This window comes from Hyla sarda, chromosome 3, assembly GCF_029499605.1.
Source record: "Hyla sarda isolate aHylSar1 chromosome 3, aHylSar1.hap1, whole genome shotgun sequence".
NCBI classification, from domain to species: Eukaryota; Metazoa; Chordata; class Amphibia; order Anura; family Hylidae; genus Hyla; species Hyla sarda.
This window is the reverse complement of record NC_079191.1, coordinates 266,807,616-266,821,802: the sequence shown is the minus strand read 5'-3', so window position 1 is coordinate 266,821,802 and position 14,187 is coordinate 266,807,616. Positions and strand designations below refer to the sequence as shown.

Sequence of the window (14,187 nt, the reverse complement as noted above, 5' to 3'; positions counted from 1 at the left end):
GTCAGGGGAGATAGCAGAAGTTCTGGTACACAGGTTTTTAAACACACAAAACGCTTTCACTAGGCACAAGGGCAACAAGATCCGGCAAGGAAGTGCATGGGAGGAGGTTAGATATAGTCAGGGACCAGGTGGGAGCCAATTAAGCTAATTGGGCCAGGCACCAATCATTGGTGCACTGGCCCTTTAAGTCTCAGGGAGCTGGCGCGCGCGCGCCCTAGAGAGCGGAGCCGCGCGCGCCAGCACATGACAGCAGGGGACGGGAACGGGTAAGTGACCTGGGATGCGATTCGCGAGCGGGCGCGTCCCGCTGTGCGAATCGCATCCCCAACGGCCATGACAGAGCAGCGCTCCCGGTCAGCGGGACTGACCGGGGAGCTGCAGGGAGAAAGACGCCGTGAGCGCTCCGGGGAGGAGCGGGGGCCCGGAGCGCTAGGCGTAACAGTACCCCCCCCCTTAGGTCTCCCCTTCTCTTTGTCCGGTAACTGCCTCCCCTGGGATGAGGACACCGGGAAAGGATGGAGGGATTCCTCAACGGCAGGCAGAACCGCAGGAGTAGGAATGGGGAGAGAGGGCAGAGGGCGAGACCTGGCACGGGGCAGTGTGACACCAGGACGAGGGCCATGAGGGGACACAGAGGCTTGCCTGATGGGACTGGGAGGGGGGGAGGGGCATTTCCTGTGGCAGGCAGAGTCCTTAATGACCTTAGGGGGACCGGATACAGGAGGAACCACAGGGTCACGGCAGGGAGTACTGGGAACCGGTTGAAGGCAGTCCTTGGAACAAGAGGGACCCCAACTCTTGATCTCCCCAGTGGACCAATCCAGGGTTGGGGAATGGTGTTGAAGCCAGGGTAGTCCAAGGAGAACTTCAGAAGTGCAATTAGGAAGGACAAAAAATACAATTTCCTCGTGATGAGGTCCGATGCACATTAGGAGGGGCTCCGTGCGGTAACGCACGGTGCAATCCAACCTGGCTCCGTTGACTGCGGAAATGTGGAGTGGCTTGACAAGACGGGTCACCGGAATGCGGAATTTATTCACAAAGGACTCCCGAATAAAATTCCCAGAAGCTCCAGAGTCCAGGCAGGCCACGGCTGAGAGGGGAGAGCTGGCTGAAGTAGAAATCCGAACAGGCACCGTGAGACGTGGAGAAGCCGACTTGGCATCAAGAGACGCCACACCCACGAGAGCTGGGTGCGAGCGTGCGTTTCCCAGACGTGGAGGACGGATTGGGCAATCCACCAAAAAATGTTCAGTACTGGCACAGTACAGACAAAGATTCTCTTCCTTACGGCGATTCCTCTCTTCCAGGGTCAGGCGAGACCGATCCACTTGCATGGCCTCCTCGGCGGGAGGCCTAGGCGCAGATTGCAGTGGAGACTGTGGGAGAGGTGTCCAGAGATCTAAGTCTTTTTCCTGGCGGAGCTCTTGATGCCTCTCAGAAAAACGCATGTCAATGCGAGTGGCTAGATGAATGAGTTCATGCAGGTTAGCAGGAGTCTCTCGTGCGGCCAGAACATCTTTAATGTTGCTGGATAGGCCTTTTTTAAAGGTCGCGCAGAGAGCCTCATTATTCCAGGATAGTTCAGAAGCAAGAGTACGGAATTGTATGGCGTACTCGCCAACGGAGGAATTACCCTGGACCAGGTTCAGCAGGGCAGTCTCAGCAGAAGAGGCTCGGGCAGGTTCCTCAAAGACACTTCGAATTTCCGAGAAGAAGGAGTGTACAGAGGCAGTGACGGGGTCATTGCGGTCCCAGAGCGGTGTGGCCCATGACAGGGCTTTTCCAGACAGAAGGCTGACTACGAAAGCCACCTTAGACCTTTCAGTAGGAAACTGGTCCGACATCATCTCCAAGTGCAGGGAACATTGCGAAAGAAAGCCACGGCAAAACTTAGAGTCCCCATTAAATTTGTCCGGCAAGGACAGGCGGAGGCTAGGAGCGGCCACTCGCCGCGGAAGGGGTGCAGGAGCTGGCGGAGGAGATGGTTGTTGCTGCTGTAGCTGTGACTGTACTTGCTGTAGTTGTGACTGGAGTTGCTGTGTCATGGTGGTCAAGTACGACAGCTGGTGATCTTGTTGCGCTATCTGTTGCGACTGCTGGGCGATCTGACGAGCTTGCTGGGCGACCAGCGTAGGGAGGTCAGCGACAACTGGCAGAGGAACTTCAGCGGGATCCATGGCCGGATCTACTGTCACGATGCCGGCTGGCAGGAGGTGGATCCTCTGTGCCAGAGAGGGATAGCGAGGACCGTGCTAGTGGACCGGTTCTAAGACACTACTGGTTTTCACCAGAGCCCGCCGCAAAGCGGGATGGTCTTGCTGCGGCGGTAGTGACCAGGTCGTATCCACTAGCAACGGCTCACCTCTCTGGCTGCTGAAGATAGGCGAGGTACAAGGGAGTAGGCAGAAGCAAAGTCGGACGTAGCAGAAGGTCGGGGGCAGGCGGCAAGGTTCGTAGTCAGGGGAGATAGCAGAAGTTCTGGTACACAGGTTTTTAAACACACAAAACGCTTTCACTAGGCACAAGGGCAACAAGATCCGGCAAGGAAGTGCATGGGAGGAGGTTAGATATAGTCAGGGACCAGGTGGGAGCCAATTAAGCTAATTGGGCCAGGCACCAATCATTGGTGCACTGGCCCTTTAAGTCTCAGGGAGCTGGCGCGCGCGCGCCCTAGAGAGCGGAGCCGCGCGCGCCAGCACATGACAGCAGGGGACGGGAACGGGTAAGTGACCTGGGATGCGATTCGCGAGCGGGCGCGTCCCGCTGTGCGAATCGCATCCCCAACGGCCATGACAGAGCAGCGCTCCCGGTCAGCGGGACTGACCGGGGAGCTGCAGGGAGAAAGACGCCGTGAGCGCTCCGGGGAGGAGCGGGGGCCCGGAGCGCTAGGCGTAACAAGTACTTTTAAGATTCCTCTATTTTGCTGAACTATAACTTTTTTCTTTTTCCGTATAAGCGGTGGTATGAGGGCTCATTTTTTGCACCATGATCTGTACTTTTTAGTGATACCGCATTTGCATATATAAAACTTTTAATACATTTTTTTATAAAAAAAAAAAAATTGGAACAAAATGTTATAAAAAAGCATCAATTTTGAACTTTTTAATTTTTTTCATGTTCATGCTGTTCACCATGCAAGATCAATAACATTATATTTTAATAGCTTGGATATTTACGCACGCAGCGATACCAAATATGTTAATAAAATGTTTTTTTTTACACTTTTTGGGGGTAATATGGGGAAAAAGGGACAATTTACATTTTTGTTGGGGGAGGGGATTTTTCAATTTTTTTTTGCTTTTTTTAAAACTTTTTTTACTTTTATTTTTACACTTTAATAGTCCCCATAGGGGACTATTAATAGCAATCATTTTATTACTAATACCGTTCATTGCTATGCATAAGGCATAGTACTGATCAGTATTATCGTCTATCTACTGCTCTGGTCTGCTCAATCTCAGACCAGAACTGAAGACGCCGAAACACAGATGGAGGCAGGTGAGGGGACCTCCGTCCACCATTATGGATGATCGGATCTCTGCAACAGCACTGGGGGCAATCCGATCATCTTTTTTAGTGACCGCACAGCCACAGGTGCCTTGATCTGTATTGATCACGGCATCTGAGGGGTTAATGACAGACATCTGCGCAATCCCGGATGTCAGCCATTACCGGAGGGTCCCTGGCTGCTATCAGTAGCCGGGTCATCCGTTGCTCGCGGTCATGTACAGGACTTAATGTATGTCCTGGAGCGTTAAGTACCATCTCACCATTTACGTCCTGCGTCGTTGAGGGGTTAAAGTGTACCTGTCAGATGTCCCCAAAACAATGAATATGTTACTCAGCACCTAATCCTGACCATGTATATCTCATTTTTATGCCTTTATCTTCTATATTTATTATAAAAATACTTCTTTTCATTAGCTCAAATTGTTAGAAATCCTCTCAGGATGTGGTGGTGGGAGGTGATTGGTGTGTGGTAGAAAGGGGAGTGTCCCTTCCTTGTGGTGGTGGGAGGTGATTGGTGTGTCTGGTCATGCAGCCTTGTTCATGAATCATCTCTTCTCCTTTACTCATGGACAAACCTGATGCTGCTGCAGGACTGATTAATGTCCCAGTAGGTAAGGTGACCCCTAGTGGTGGGATTTTCAGGAGCTGTTTCCTTTCTAAAATATAAAAAAAAAAGTAAACAACCATATTACAAAAGGTCTTTAATTTTCATCAGTAACAACATATAAAAAGATTCTGCATCTAATAGTGCCCATATAAAGTGTATAAGTAAATATTAATTAAATTAATTTTTAGAAAAGAGCTAATTTCTGTTCAAAGACATTTAGTATAACGGTGCGCAAAGAAGCAAATAAAACTCAGCATGAAAAATTACCTTGTTGAAGGGTTAAACATTCTGTAAACTTACAGCAGGTCAAAACTGATACTGTCTACTTAGGACACTTTAATCCAAAATTCACCGCAAGACAAGTCCTAGTTTATTAAAATCACTAATCTTTATTAAAGGACATCTGCAGCGTGATTAACACTTATCCCCTATCCGACCGCTGGGACCCCCTGTGATCTCCTGTACAGGGCCGCGGCTGTCCCGTGCAGGGGGCGTGCCGGCCGCAGCATGATGTTGCAGGTAGAAAGGTAAATTCAAGTAGCTTGCTGTCCGTTCTCTATATGGGACAATGTATAAAAAGAGACACACCTTCTGTCTTCTAGTAGTTTGTTTCCACTCTAAAAGGGGTACTCCAGTGGAAGGCAATTTTTTTTAAATCAACTGGTGCCAGAACGTTAAACAGATTTGTAAATTACTTCTATTTAAAAATCATAATCCTTCCAGTACTTATCAGCTGCTGTACACTACAGAGGAAGTTCTTTACTTTTTGAATTTCTTTTCTGTCTGACCACAGTGCTCTCTGCTGACACCTCTGTCCATGTCAGGAACTGTCCAGAGCAGGAGCAAATCCCCATAGCAAACCTTTCTTGCTCTGGACAGTTCCTGAAACAAACAGAGATGTCAGCAGAGAGCACTGTTGTCAGAAAAAAATTAAAGAAATTCCTGTGAGGCATACAGCAGCTGATTAGTACCGCAGGGATTAATATTTTTAACCTGTTGGGGACAGAGGACGTTCAGGTACGCCCTCGAGTCATGGTACATAAGGACGAAGGGTGTACCTATATGCCCTCCGTATTTCCCATCACCACCTCTCGCCGGACAGTGATCGGACCGGGATGACTGCTGATATCTATCAGCAGGCATCTCGTGGCAATGCCCAGGGGGGTCCTGAGACCCCTGCCCCCCCCATGCCGGCGATTGCCGCAAATTGCCTGTCAATTCAGACCGACGATTTGAGACGATTCCGGGCCAATCGGGTCACTGGTGACCCGATCGTCCGGTAAATAACAGTGATCAGCGACAATCATCCTGAAGGATAGGAGCGAGGTGGCAGGGTTGCCACCTCCTCCTATCCCCTTCCATTGGTTGATCAGGACTGACCGATCAATGGCAGTTGGGGGCGGGTGGTTAAAGATAATTTCCCCCGCTTTGCCCACCGATTGAAGTCTGGGCAGAGCGGGGGGAACAAGTGCGGCCAAGGGAGGAGCATGGCCGGCATCGGAGCAGCGGCGGCAGGAACATCAGGCAGCAGCAGGAGGAGGAAGGCCAAAAAGTGCGGTGGTGGAGGAGGCTGCAATGAAGATCGCTGGTAAGTGATCTTTACTGTGGACTTCTAAAAGTTGCAAAACTACAACTCCCAGCATGCCCAGACAGCCAAAGGCTTGTCTGGGTATGCTGGGAGTTGTAGTTTTGCAATGTCTGGAGGGCCACAGTTGGGAGACCACTGTGTAGTGGTCTCCAAACTGTGTTCCTCCAGATGTTGCAAAACTACAACTTTCAGCTGGGAGTTGTAGTTTTGCAACATCTGAAATGGCACAGTTTGGAGACCACTATACGGTGGTCTCCAAACTGTAGCCCTCCAGAAGTTGCAAAACTACAATTCCCAGCAGGCCCAGACAGTCAGGGATGCTGGGCGCTGTAGTTCTGCAATATCTGGCTCTTCAGATGTTGCAGAACTAAAACTTTCAGCATGCCTGGACAGTCCGTACATGCTTGGAGTTGTAGTTTTGTAACATCTGGAGGGCTACCGTTTGGAGACCGCTACTCAACGGTCTCCAAACTGTTCTTCCCCAGTTGTTGTATAACTACAACTCCTAGCATGCCTTTCGGCGGTTTGTGCATGCTGTTGTAGTTTTGCAAAAGCTGTAGACACACTGGTTAGGAAACACTGAGCTAGAGTCTATTTCCTAACCCAGTGATTCCAACCCGTGTGCCTCCAGTTGTTGCAAAACTACAACTCCGAGAAGGCACTCACAGACCGTACATGCTGGGAGTGGTAGCTTTGCAACAGATGGAGGCACAGGGGTTGGAATCACTGAGTTAGAGTCTGTTTCCTAACTAAGTGGTTCCCCACCAGTGTGCCTACAGCTGTTGCAAAACGGTCTGTCAGTGCATTCTGGGAGTGGTAGTTTTGCAACAGCTGAAGGTTTGGGACAACACCCACCCCCCATGTGAATGTACAAGGTACATTCACAAGGGTGGGATTACAGTGAGTCTCCTTCTAAAAGTTTGAGCTGCAGAAAAATTTGTACCCTAAAAATATTACACTACACTGACACAAAATAAAAAGTAAGACTTCACCTACACATCCTTAGACGCCCCCCCCCCCCCCATAAAAATAAAAAACGTGCCCGCTTGTTGCGCTACCTCCTTCTAGCTGCCAGAACGATAATTCCCAGACTATGGAAATCGTCCTCGTCGCCTTCAATTTCGTCCTGGTTTCTGGAAATATCACATGTTTGTAGGATGGAGGAACTCACAGCTGTCAATAACAAACAGATCGATAAATTTCAGGCTATATGGGGTCCCTGGCTTGCTTATATGGCCTCTCCGGAATATGTTAACTCCCACCTAGCTAGTTAAGTGCAGATCACTTCTTATTGCGCTGCTGCCTAGGTCCGGAGGTCGCCGGCTGCTCGTTCTCCACAAGGTAAGATGACGTATTCTTATCTGCCCCTTCTCTACCATGCTGGTCTTTCCCTTCCCATTCCTACGCACTCCCATTCCCCTTCCCTTCTTTGCCCCCTGCTCACCTGTTCTCTCTCTCTTTACAGCCTCTCTCTTTCGGCTGTTCTGATTTTCATTAGTTCTCTATGTTACATTGCCTGACATGGGACTACTTATTCATGGTGGTCCACTTATTGATTATGTTACGGTACAATATAGACCAATACTTTATATATTATACTCCTTGTACCTGTAACACCTTGTTGTGTTGCGCCACTAGGTCTGTGGTCTTACCGCTTGGTTTTAGTTACCATATGGTTCCTTTTTCTTGTATTTTTTTTGATTGGACATGTGAAGAATCTTCTAACTACACTATACCATGCCACAATGTAAACGTATATGACTTCTTGATTGTCATTTGACTCTGACAATTGTTTACCCGTGTTTTTGTGTTTCTCAAAACTTAATAAATACTTATTCTGGAAAAAAAAACTAAAAAAAAACGTCTCCAGCTGTTGCAAAACAACAACTCCCAGTATTGCCGGACAGCCATTGACTGTCCAGGCATGCTGGGAATTCACTTTTCTGTTGGGGAAACACTGCCGTAGGGTTTTGGTGGAGACAAGCTCCATGCTTGTATCCGAGTCTGCCCCTATTGCAAATTTCTAATTTGTCGTATTTCAAGGCAACAGTTTAGTGCCACATATGGGGTATTTCCGTACTCAGGAGAAATTGTGTTATAAATTTTGGGGGGATTTTTCTCCTTTTACCCCTTATGAAAAGGAAAAGTTAGGGGCTACACCAGCATGTTAGTGTAAAATAATTAAAAAATTTACACTAACATGCTGGTGTTGCCCCATACTATTCATTTTCACAAGAAATAAAAGGAGAAAAACCCCCACAAAATTTATAACACAATTTCTTCTGAGTATGGAAATACTCCATATGTTGACGTAAAATGCTCTGCAGGCGCACAACATGGCTCAGGAGCGATGCGCACCCCGGTCCCCGTACCTGACTCGCTCTCCGTCGGTCCTGTCCCGGCGCGCGCGGCCCCGCTCCCTAGGGCGCGCGCGCGCCGGGTCTCTGCGATTTAAAGGGCCAGTGCACCTATGATGGTGCCTGGCCCAATCTTCCAATTAGCTTAATTAGTTTCCACCTGTGCACTTCCCTATATCACCTCACTTCCCCTGCACTCCCTTGCCGGATCTTGTTGCACTTGTGCCTAGTGAAAGCGTTCCCTTGTTTGTTCCTAGCCCGTGTTCCTGACCTCCTGCCGTTGCCCCTGACTACGATCCTTGCCGCCTGCCCCCGACCTTCTGCTACGTCCGACCTTGCTTCTGCCTACTCCCTTGTACCTCGCCTATCTTCAGCAGCCAGAGAGGTGAGCCGTTGCTAGTGGATACGACCTGGTCACTACCGCCGCAGCAAGACCATCCCGCTTTGCGGCGGGCTCTGGTGAAAACCTGTAGTGGCTTAGAACCGGTCCACTAGCGCGGTCCTCGCCATCCCTCTCTGGCACAGAGGATCCACTACCTGCCAGCCGGCATCGTGTCAGTAGATCCGGCCATGGATCCCGCTGAAGTTCCTCTGCCACTTGTCACCGACCTCCCTACACTGGTCGCCCAGCAAGCCCTAAAGATCGCCCAACGAAATCAACAGCTGGCATACTTGACCTCCGTGACACTGCATCTTCAGTCACAGATACAGCAAATTCAGTCACAGCTATAGCTGCAACAACAATCTCCTCCGCCGGCTCCTGCAACTCCTCCGCAGCAACCGGCCGCTCCTAACCCCTGCTTGTCCCTGCCGGACAAATTTGATGGGGTCCGCAATGATCCTGCCACAGCCACAGTCCAGTCCTACTTCGCTGAGGTCCGTGGTGTCTTCGAGGAGCCTGCCCGAGCCTCTTCTGCCAAGACTGCCCTGCTGAACCTGGTCCAGGGTGTTTCTTCCGTTGGCGAGTACGCCATTCAGTTCCGTGCTCTTGCTTCCGAGTTGTCCTGGAATAGTGAGATTCTCTGCGCGACCTTTAAAAAAGGCCTATCCAGCAACATTAAAGATGTTCTGGCCGCACGAGAAACTCCTGCTAACCTGCATGAACTCATTCATCTTGCCACTCGCATTGACATGCGTTCTTCCGGATGGCGTCTGGAGCTCCGCCTGGATATGGACTTTGTTCGCACGAGGCGTTTTTTCTCCCCGGCTCCTCTCTCCTCTGGTCCTCTGCAATCCGTTCCTGTGCTTCCCGCCGCGGAGGCTATGCAAGTTGACCGGTCTCGCTTGACACCTCAAGAGAGGACACGACGCCGCATGGAGAATCTTTGCCTGTACTATGCCGGTACCGAACACTTCCTGAAGGATTGTCCTATCCGTCCTCCCCGCCTGGAAAGACGTACGCTGACTCCGCACAAAGGTGACACAGTTCTTGATGTCAACTCTGCTTCTCCACGCCTTACTGTGCCTGTGCGGATATCTGCCTCTACCTTCTCCTTCTCTACTATGGTCTTCTTGGATTCCGGATCTGCAGGAAAATTTTTTTTGGCCTCTCTTATCAACAGGTTCTACGTCCCTGTGACCAGTCTCGCCAGACCCCTCTACATCTATTGTATTAACAATGAAAGATTGGACTGTCTCATGCGTTTCCGCACAGAACCCCTCCTAATGTGCATCGGACCTCATCACGGAAAAATTGACTTTTTTTTCCTCAGGTTCTTTGGCCCCAAGAAGAGGGGGAGACCCAAGGGGGGGGGTACTGTTACGCCGAGCGCTCCGGGTCCCCGTTCCTCCCCGGAGCGCTCGCCTCATCCTCGTTGCTGCAGCGCCCCGGTCAGATCCACTGACCGGGTGCGCTGCGGTCCCGCCTCCAGCCGGGATGCGATTCGCGATGCGGGTGGCGCCCGCTCGCGATGCGCACCCCGGTCCCCGTACCTGACTCGCTCTCCGTCGGTCCTGTCCCGGCGCGCGCGGCCCCGCTCCCTAGGGCGCGCGCGCGCCGGGTCTCTGCGATTTAAAGGGCCAGTGCACCTATGATGGTGCCTGGCCCAATCTTCCAATTAGCTTAATTAGTTTCCACCTGTGCACTTCCCTATATCACCTCACTTCCCCTGCACTCCCTTGCCGGATCTTGTTGCACTTGTGCCTAGTGAAAGCGTTCCCTTGTTTGTTCCTAGCCCGTGTTCCTGACCTCCTGCCGTTGCCCCTGACTACGATCCTTGCCGCCTGCCCCCGACCTTCTGCTACGTCCGACCTTGCTTCTGCCTACTCCCTTGTACCTCGCCTATCTTCAGCAGCCAGAGAGGTGAGCCGTTGCTAGTGGATACGACCTGGTCACTACCGCCGCAGCAAGACCATCCCGCTTTGCGGCGGGCTCTGGTGAAAACCTGTAGTGGCTTAGAACCGGTCCACTAGCGCGGTCCTCGCCATCCCTCTCTGGCACAGAGGATCCACTACCTGCCAGCCGGCATCGTGTCAATAATCATATTTACCCACAGAATAAAGAACACATGTCATTTCTACCGTAAAGTGTATAGTGTAAAAACGAAACCCTCCAAAATGTGCAAAATTGTGGTTTTCATAAAAATTTCCTCCCTAAAAAAAATATTTTTTGGGTTTCGCCGTACATTTTATCTATCTGTAGATAGAAACATAAAATAGTTATAGATTTTAGAAGGCGAGGAGGAAAAAACAAAAACACAAAAATAAAATTGGCCTGGTCCTTAAGGGGTTAAAGGGGTTTCTGGGTTTTTAACATTGATGGCATATCCTCTGGAAAGTCGTGGGACCAGCATATACATAATAATAGCCAATAGCAGTTGTCTCTGTTCCTTGTGTAGTGGTGGCCCCGGGTTTCTGCAGCACAGTTTCCATTGAAGTGAATATTAGCAAAACCCTTTTAGGCTAGACTGGTGTCTTTTAGCAGAGAATAGTAGATGATGCAGGACAAGCGGGTGGCACCAAAATCTGCCTGCTAAAGAAATGTCCAGCATATGCTTATAGATTGATAAACATATAATGCAGAAGTTCTCCAAACTGCTTTTTTGTAAGGTTTGCTATATTATTAATGGCACACATAAAATAAAAATATAAGAGTTCAGACCTCAAGGGACAGTACCCACATGTGGTAAATAGATAAATATAAGTATACATGAATGGTAACTAGAGATGCGGCTGGTTTAAAAGTGAATAATGTATTACTTACATTAAGTAGGTAAGAGCTGAACTCCGGCAGGGCCCTTGCTACAGTGTCAGCACACTAAATACTAATATAAAATAATATAAAATATGCAATAATATAGATAATAATAATGATAAAAAATGCTGGTTAGTAAAAACCATTGAATGTGATGGGGATGGCTGAGAATCTGCCAGTTAGGCTGAAATATCGATGTCTTTGATAATAGTTCAAAGAATTGGTACCATTAGAATTAGCAAAGTTCAGTGTACAAGTTCATAGTTCACAGTGCATCTCTGAAAATATGTAGGTTGATGCAGAGAGTTAGTATAGGATCGCAGGCTGGCACGGGTTCGCATCTGGCCTACTAAAGATGTGACTTGCTGTCCCAGCGCGATGCAGAACTGCCAGGATGTGGTCCCATGCAGGCGTGAAGGCTGGCAGATGGAGGTGAGACTTGTCTGTCTGTAGAATGTTGTGGGATGTTGTAGGCTTTGTATGTCCTCTGGATGTCCTCTGGGAGGCACGAAACGGCGTCCGGCTCAGTGGAAATCAGCCCAGGTAACAGACATGGAGCGCTCACACCAAATCTCTTACCTGGGCTGATTTCCATTGAGCCGGATGCCGTTTCGTGCCTCCCAGAGGACATCCAGAGGACATACAAAGCCTACATCATCCCACAGCATTCTACAGACAGACAAGTCTCACCTCCATCTGCCAGCCTTCACGCCTGCATGGCACCACATCCTCGTAACTGCCAGTTGCACATCGCGCTGGGACAGCAGCAGGGGTCAAGTCCTGGGGAAAAAAGTGTGGGAACTCACCCAAGATTTCCCCTTAAAAGGGTACTCCACCCCTAGAAATATTATCCCCTATCCAAAGGATAAGATGTCTGATTGCGGTGGTCCTGCTGCGGGGGAACCCCGCATTCTCCCTGCTACACTCGCCATTCGTTTAGGGCGTTGGGTGCAGCACCGGAGGCTCGTGATGTCACAGCCACAGCCCCTCAATGCAAGTCTATAGGAGGGGACATGACGTCCGTCACGCCCACTCCCATAGACTTGTATGGAGGGGGCATGGCCGTAACGTCACAAGCTTATGCCCCCCTTCGCCAGTCATTCGGCACGGAGCGAAGTTCACTCAGTGCACCAGATGTCTGGAGTGCCGCAGTCAAGATCGCTGGGGTCCCCAGCGGTGGGACCTCCGGGATAAGATATTCCTTTAAGGGCTCCCTCCTGCTAATGGGAACTGCGTTCCTGCTGTGGAAAAAGTGCAGGGACTCCGTTCCCATGAGTTCCTGCAGGACTTGAGCCCTGGACAGCAGGTCACATCTTTAGTAGGCCAGATGCGAACCCGTGCCAGCCTGCGATCCTATACTTACTCTCTGCATTAACCTACATATTTTCAGAGATGCACTGTGAACCATGAACTTGTACATTGAACTTTGCTAATTCTAATGGTATCAATTCTTTGAACTATTATCAAAGACATCTATATTGCAGCCTAACTGGCAGATTCTCAGCCATCCCCATCACATTCAATTGTTTTTACTAATCAGCATTTTTTATCATTATTATTATCTATATTATTGTATATTTTATATTAGTATTTAGTGTGCTGATTCTGTAGCAAGGGCCCTGCTCAGAATTCAACCCTTACCTACTTTATGCAAGTAATAAATTATTCACTTTTAAAACAGCCACATCTCTAGTTACCATTCATTTATACTTATATTTATATTTATCTATTTTATATCTATATATTTATCTATTTACCACATTTGGGTACTGTTCCTTGAGGTCTGAACTCTTATATTTCTATTTTACTGTATTTTGGCACTACAAGTATAGTGCAACTCAGTACCTCGGCACAGATCTACTTCTCTATATATACCCTCCTAGTGTGTAGTCACCCAAACCCTTTTACGTTATAATGGCACACATAGTTATGTTCAGAAAGGTCTCAATTGCCCCTATATAGAGGTGCTTGCAGTTAAAGGGAGATGGTAAAACAAAATGACCGGTTCCCTTTTAGCCATTTGTAGATGGACCAATGAATGTATTGTCTTCTTTAAATCATGAACTGTCCAATTATTTTACAGGAGTTACGTGTTCCATTCGTTCTGCTCCAGGAGTAGAAGTAGACAGAAGTTGGTGCCAATGGAACTTTCTCAGAACACTGCTTAGAGGTCGTTTCTGGGGGATAAATGAGAAGATGGCGCTCTGGGTCGGATGTAACCCCCTGAAGCATCTGCAGTGAATGTCTTTATTTCATACATTGTACTGTTAGAAATGACAATGACCTAAACCACAATTATAAATTATAGTGTTTGTTATCACTTGGCTTGCAATTCCTTATGTAAATACTACATAGGTCATTCTGAAAGACAAAATGCAATGTTTCTTAACAACCAAAAAAACATAGTTACATAGTTACATAGTTACATAGTTAGTACGGTCGAAAAAAGACATATGTCCATCAAGTTCAACCAGGGAATTAAGGGGTAGGGGTGTGGCGCGATATTGGGGAAGGGATGAGATTTTATATTTCTTCATAAGCATTAATCTTATTTTGTTCCAGGAATGTATCTAATCCTGTTTTAAAGCTGTTAATTGTTCCTGCTGTGACCAGTTCCTGAGGTAGACCGTTCCATAAATTCACAGTCCTCACGGTAAAGAAGGCGTGTCGCCCCTTGAGACTAAACTTTTTTTTCTCCAGACGGAGGGAGTGCCCCCTCGTCCTTTGGGGGGGTTTAACCTGGAACAGTTTTTCTCCATATTTTTTGTATGGGCCATTAATATACTTATATACGTTTATCATATCCCCCCTTAAACGTCTCTTCTCAAGACTAAACAATTGTAACTCCTTTAATCGCTCCTCATAGCTAAGATGTTCCATGCCCCATATTAGTTTAGTCGCGCGTCTCTGCACCCTTTCCAACTCCGCA

At 48.6% G+C, this 14,187-nt stretch overlaps 1 protein-coding gene across 1 annotated transcript in view; it reads left to right on the top strand.

Moving 5' to 3' along the window:
* Positions 1–13,654, top strand: part of SLC2A12 (solute carrier family 2 member 12) — an 81,862-nt gene extending 68,208 nt beyond the window's left edge. Inside the window, exon 5 of the mRNA XM_056563324.1 lies at positions 13,342–13,654. Within this exon, the coding sequence (XP_056419299.1) occupies positions 13,342–13,426 (85 nt within the window). The 3' untranslated portion in view covers positions 13,427–13,654. The remainder of the gene's footprint in view (positions 1–13,341) is intronic.
* Positions 13,655–14,187: the final 533 nt, after the last annotated feature.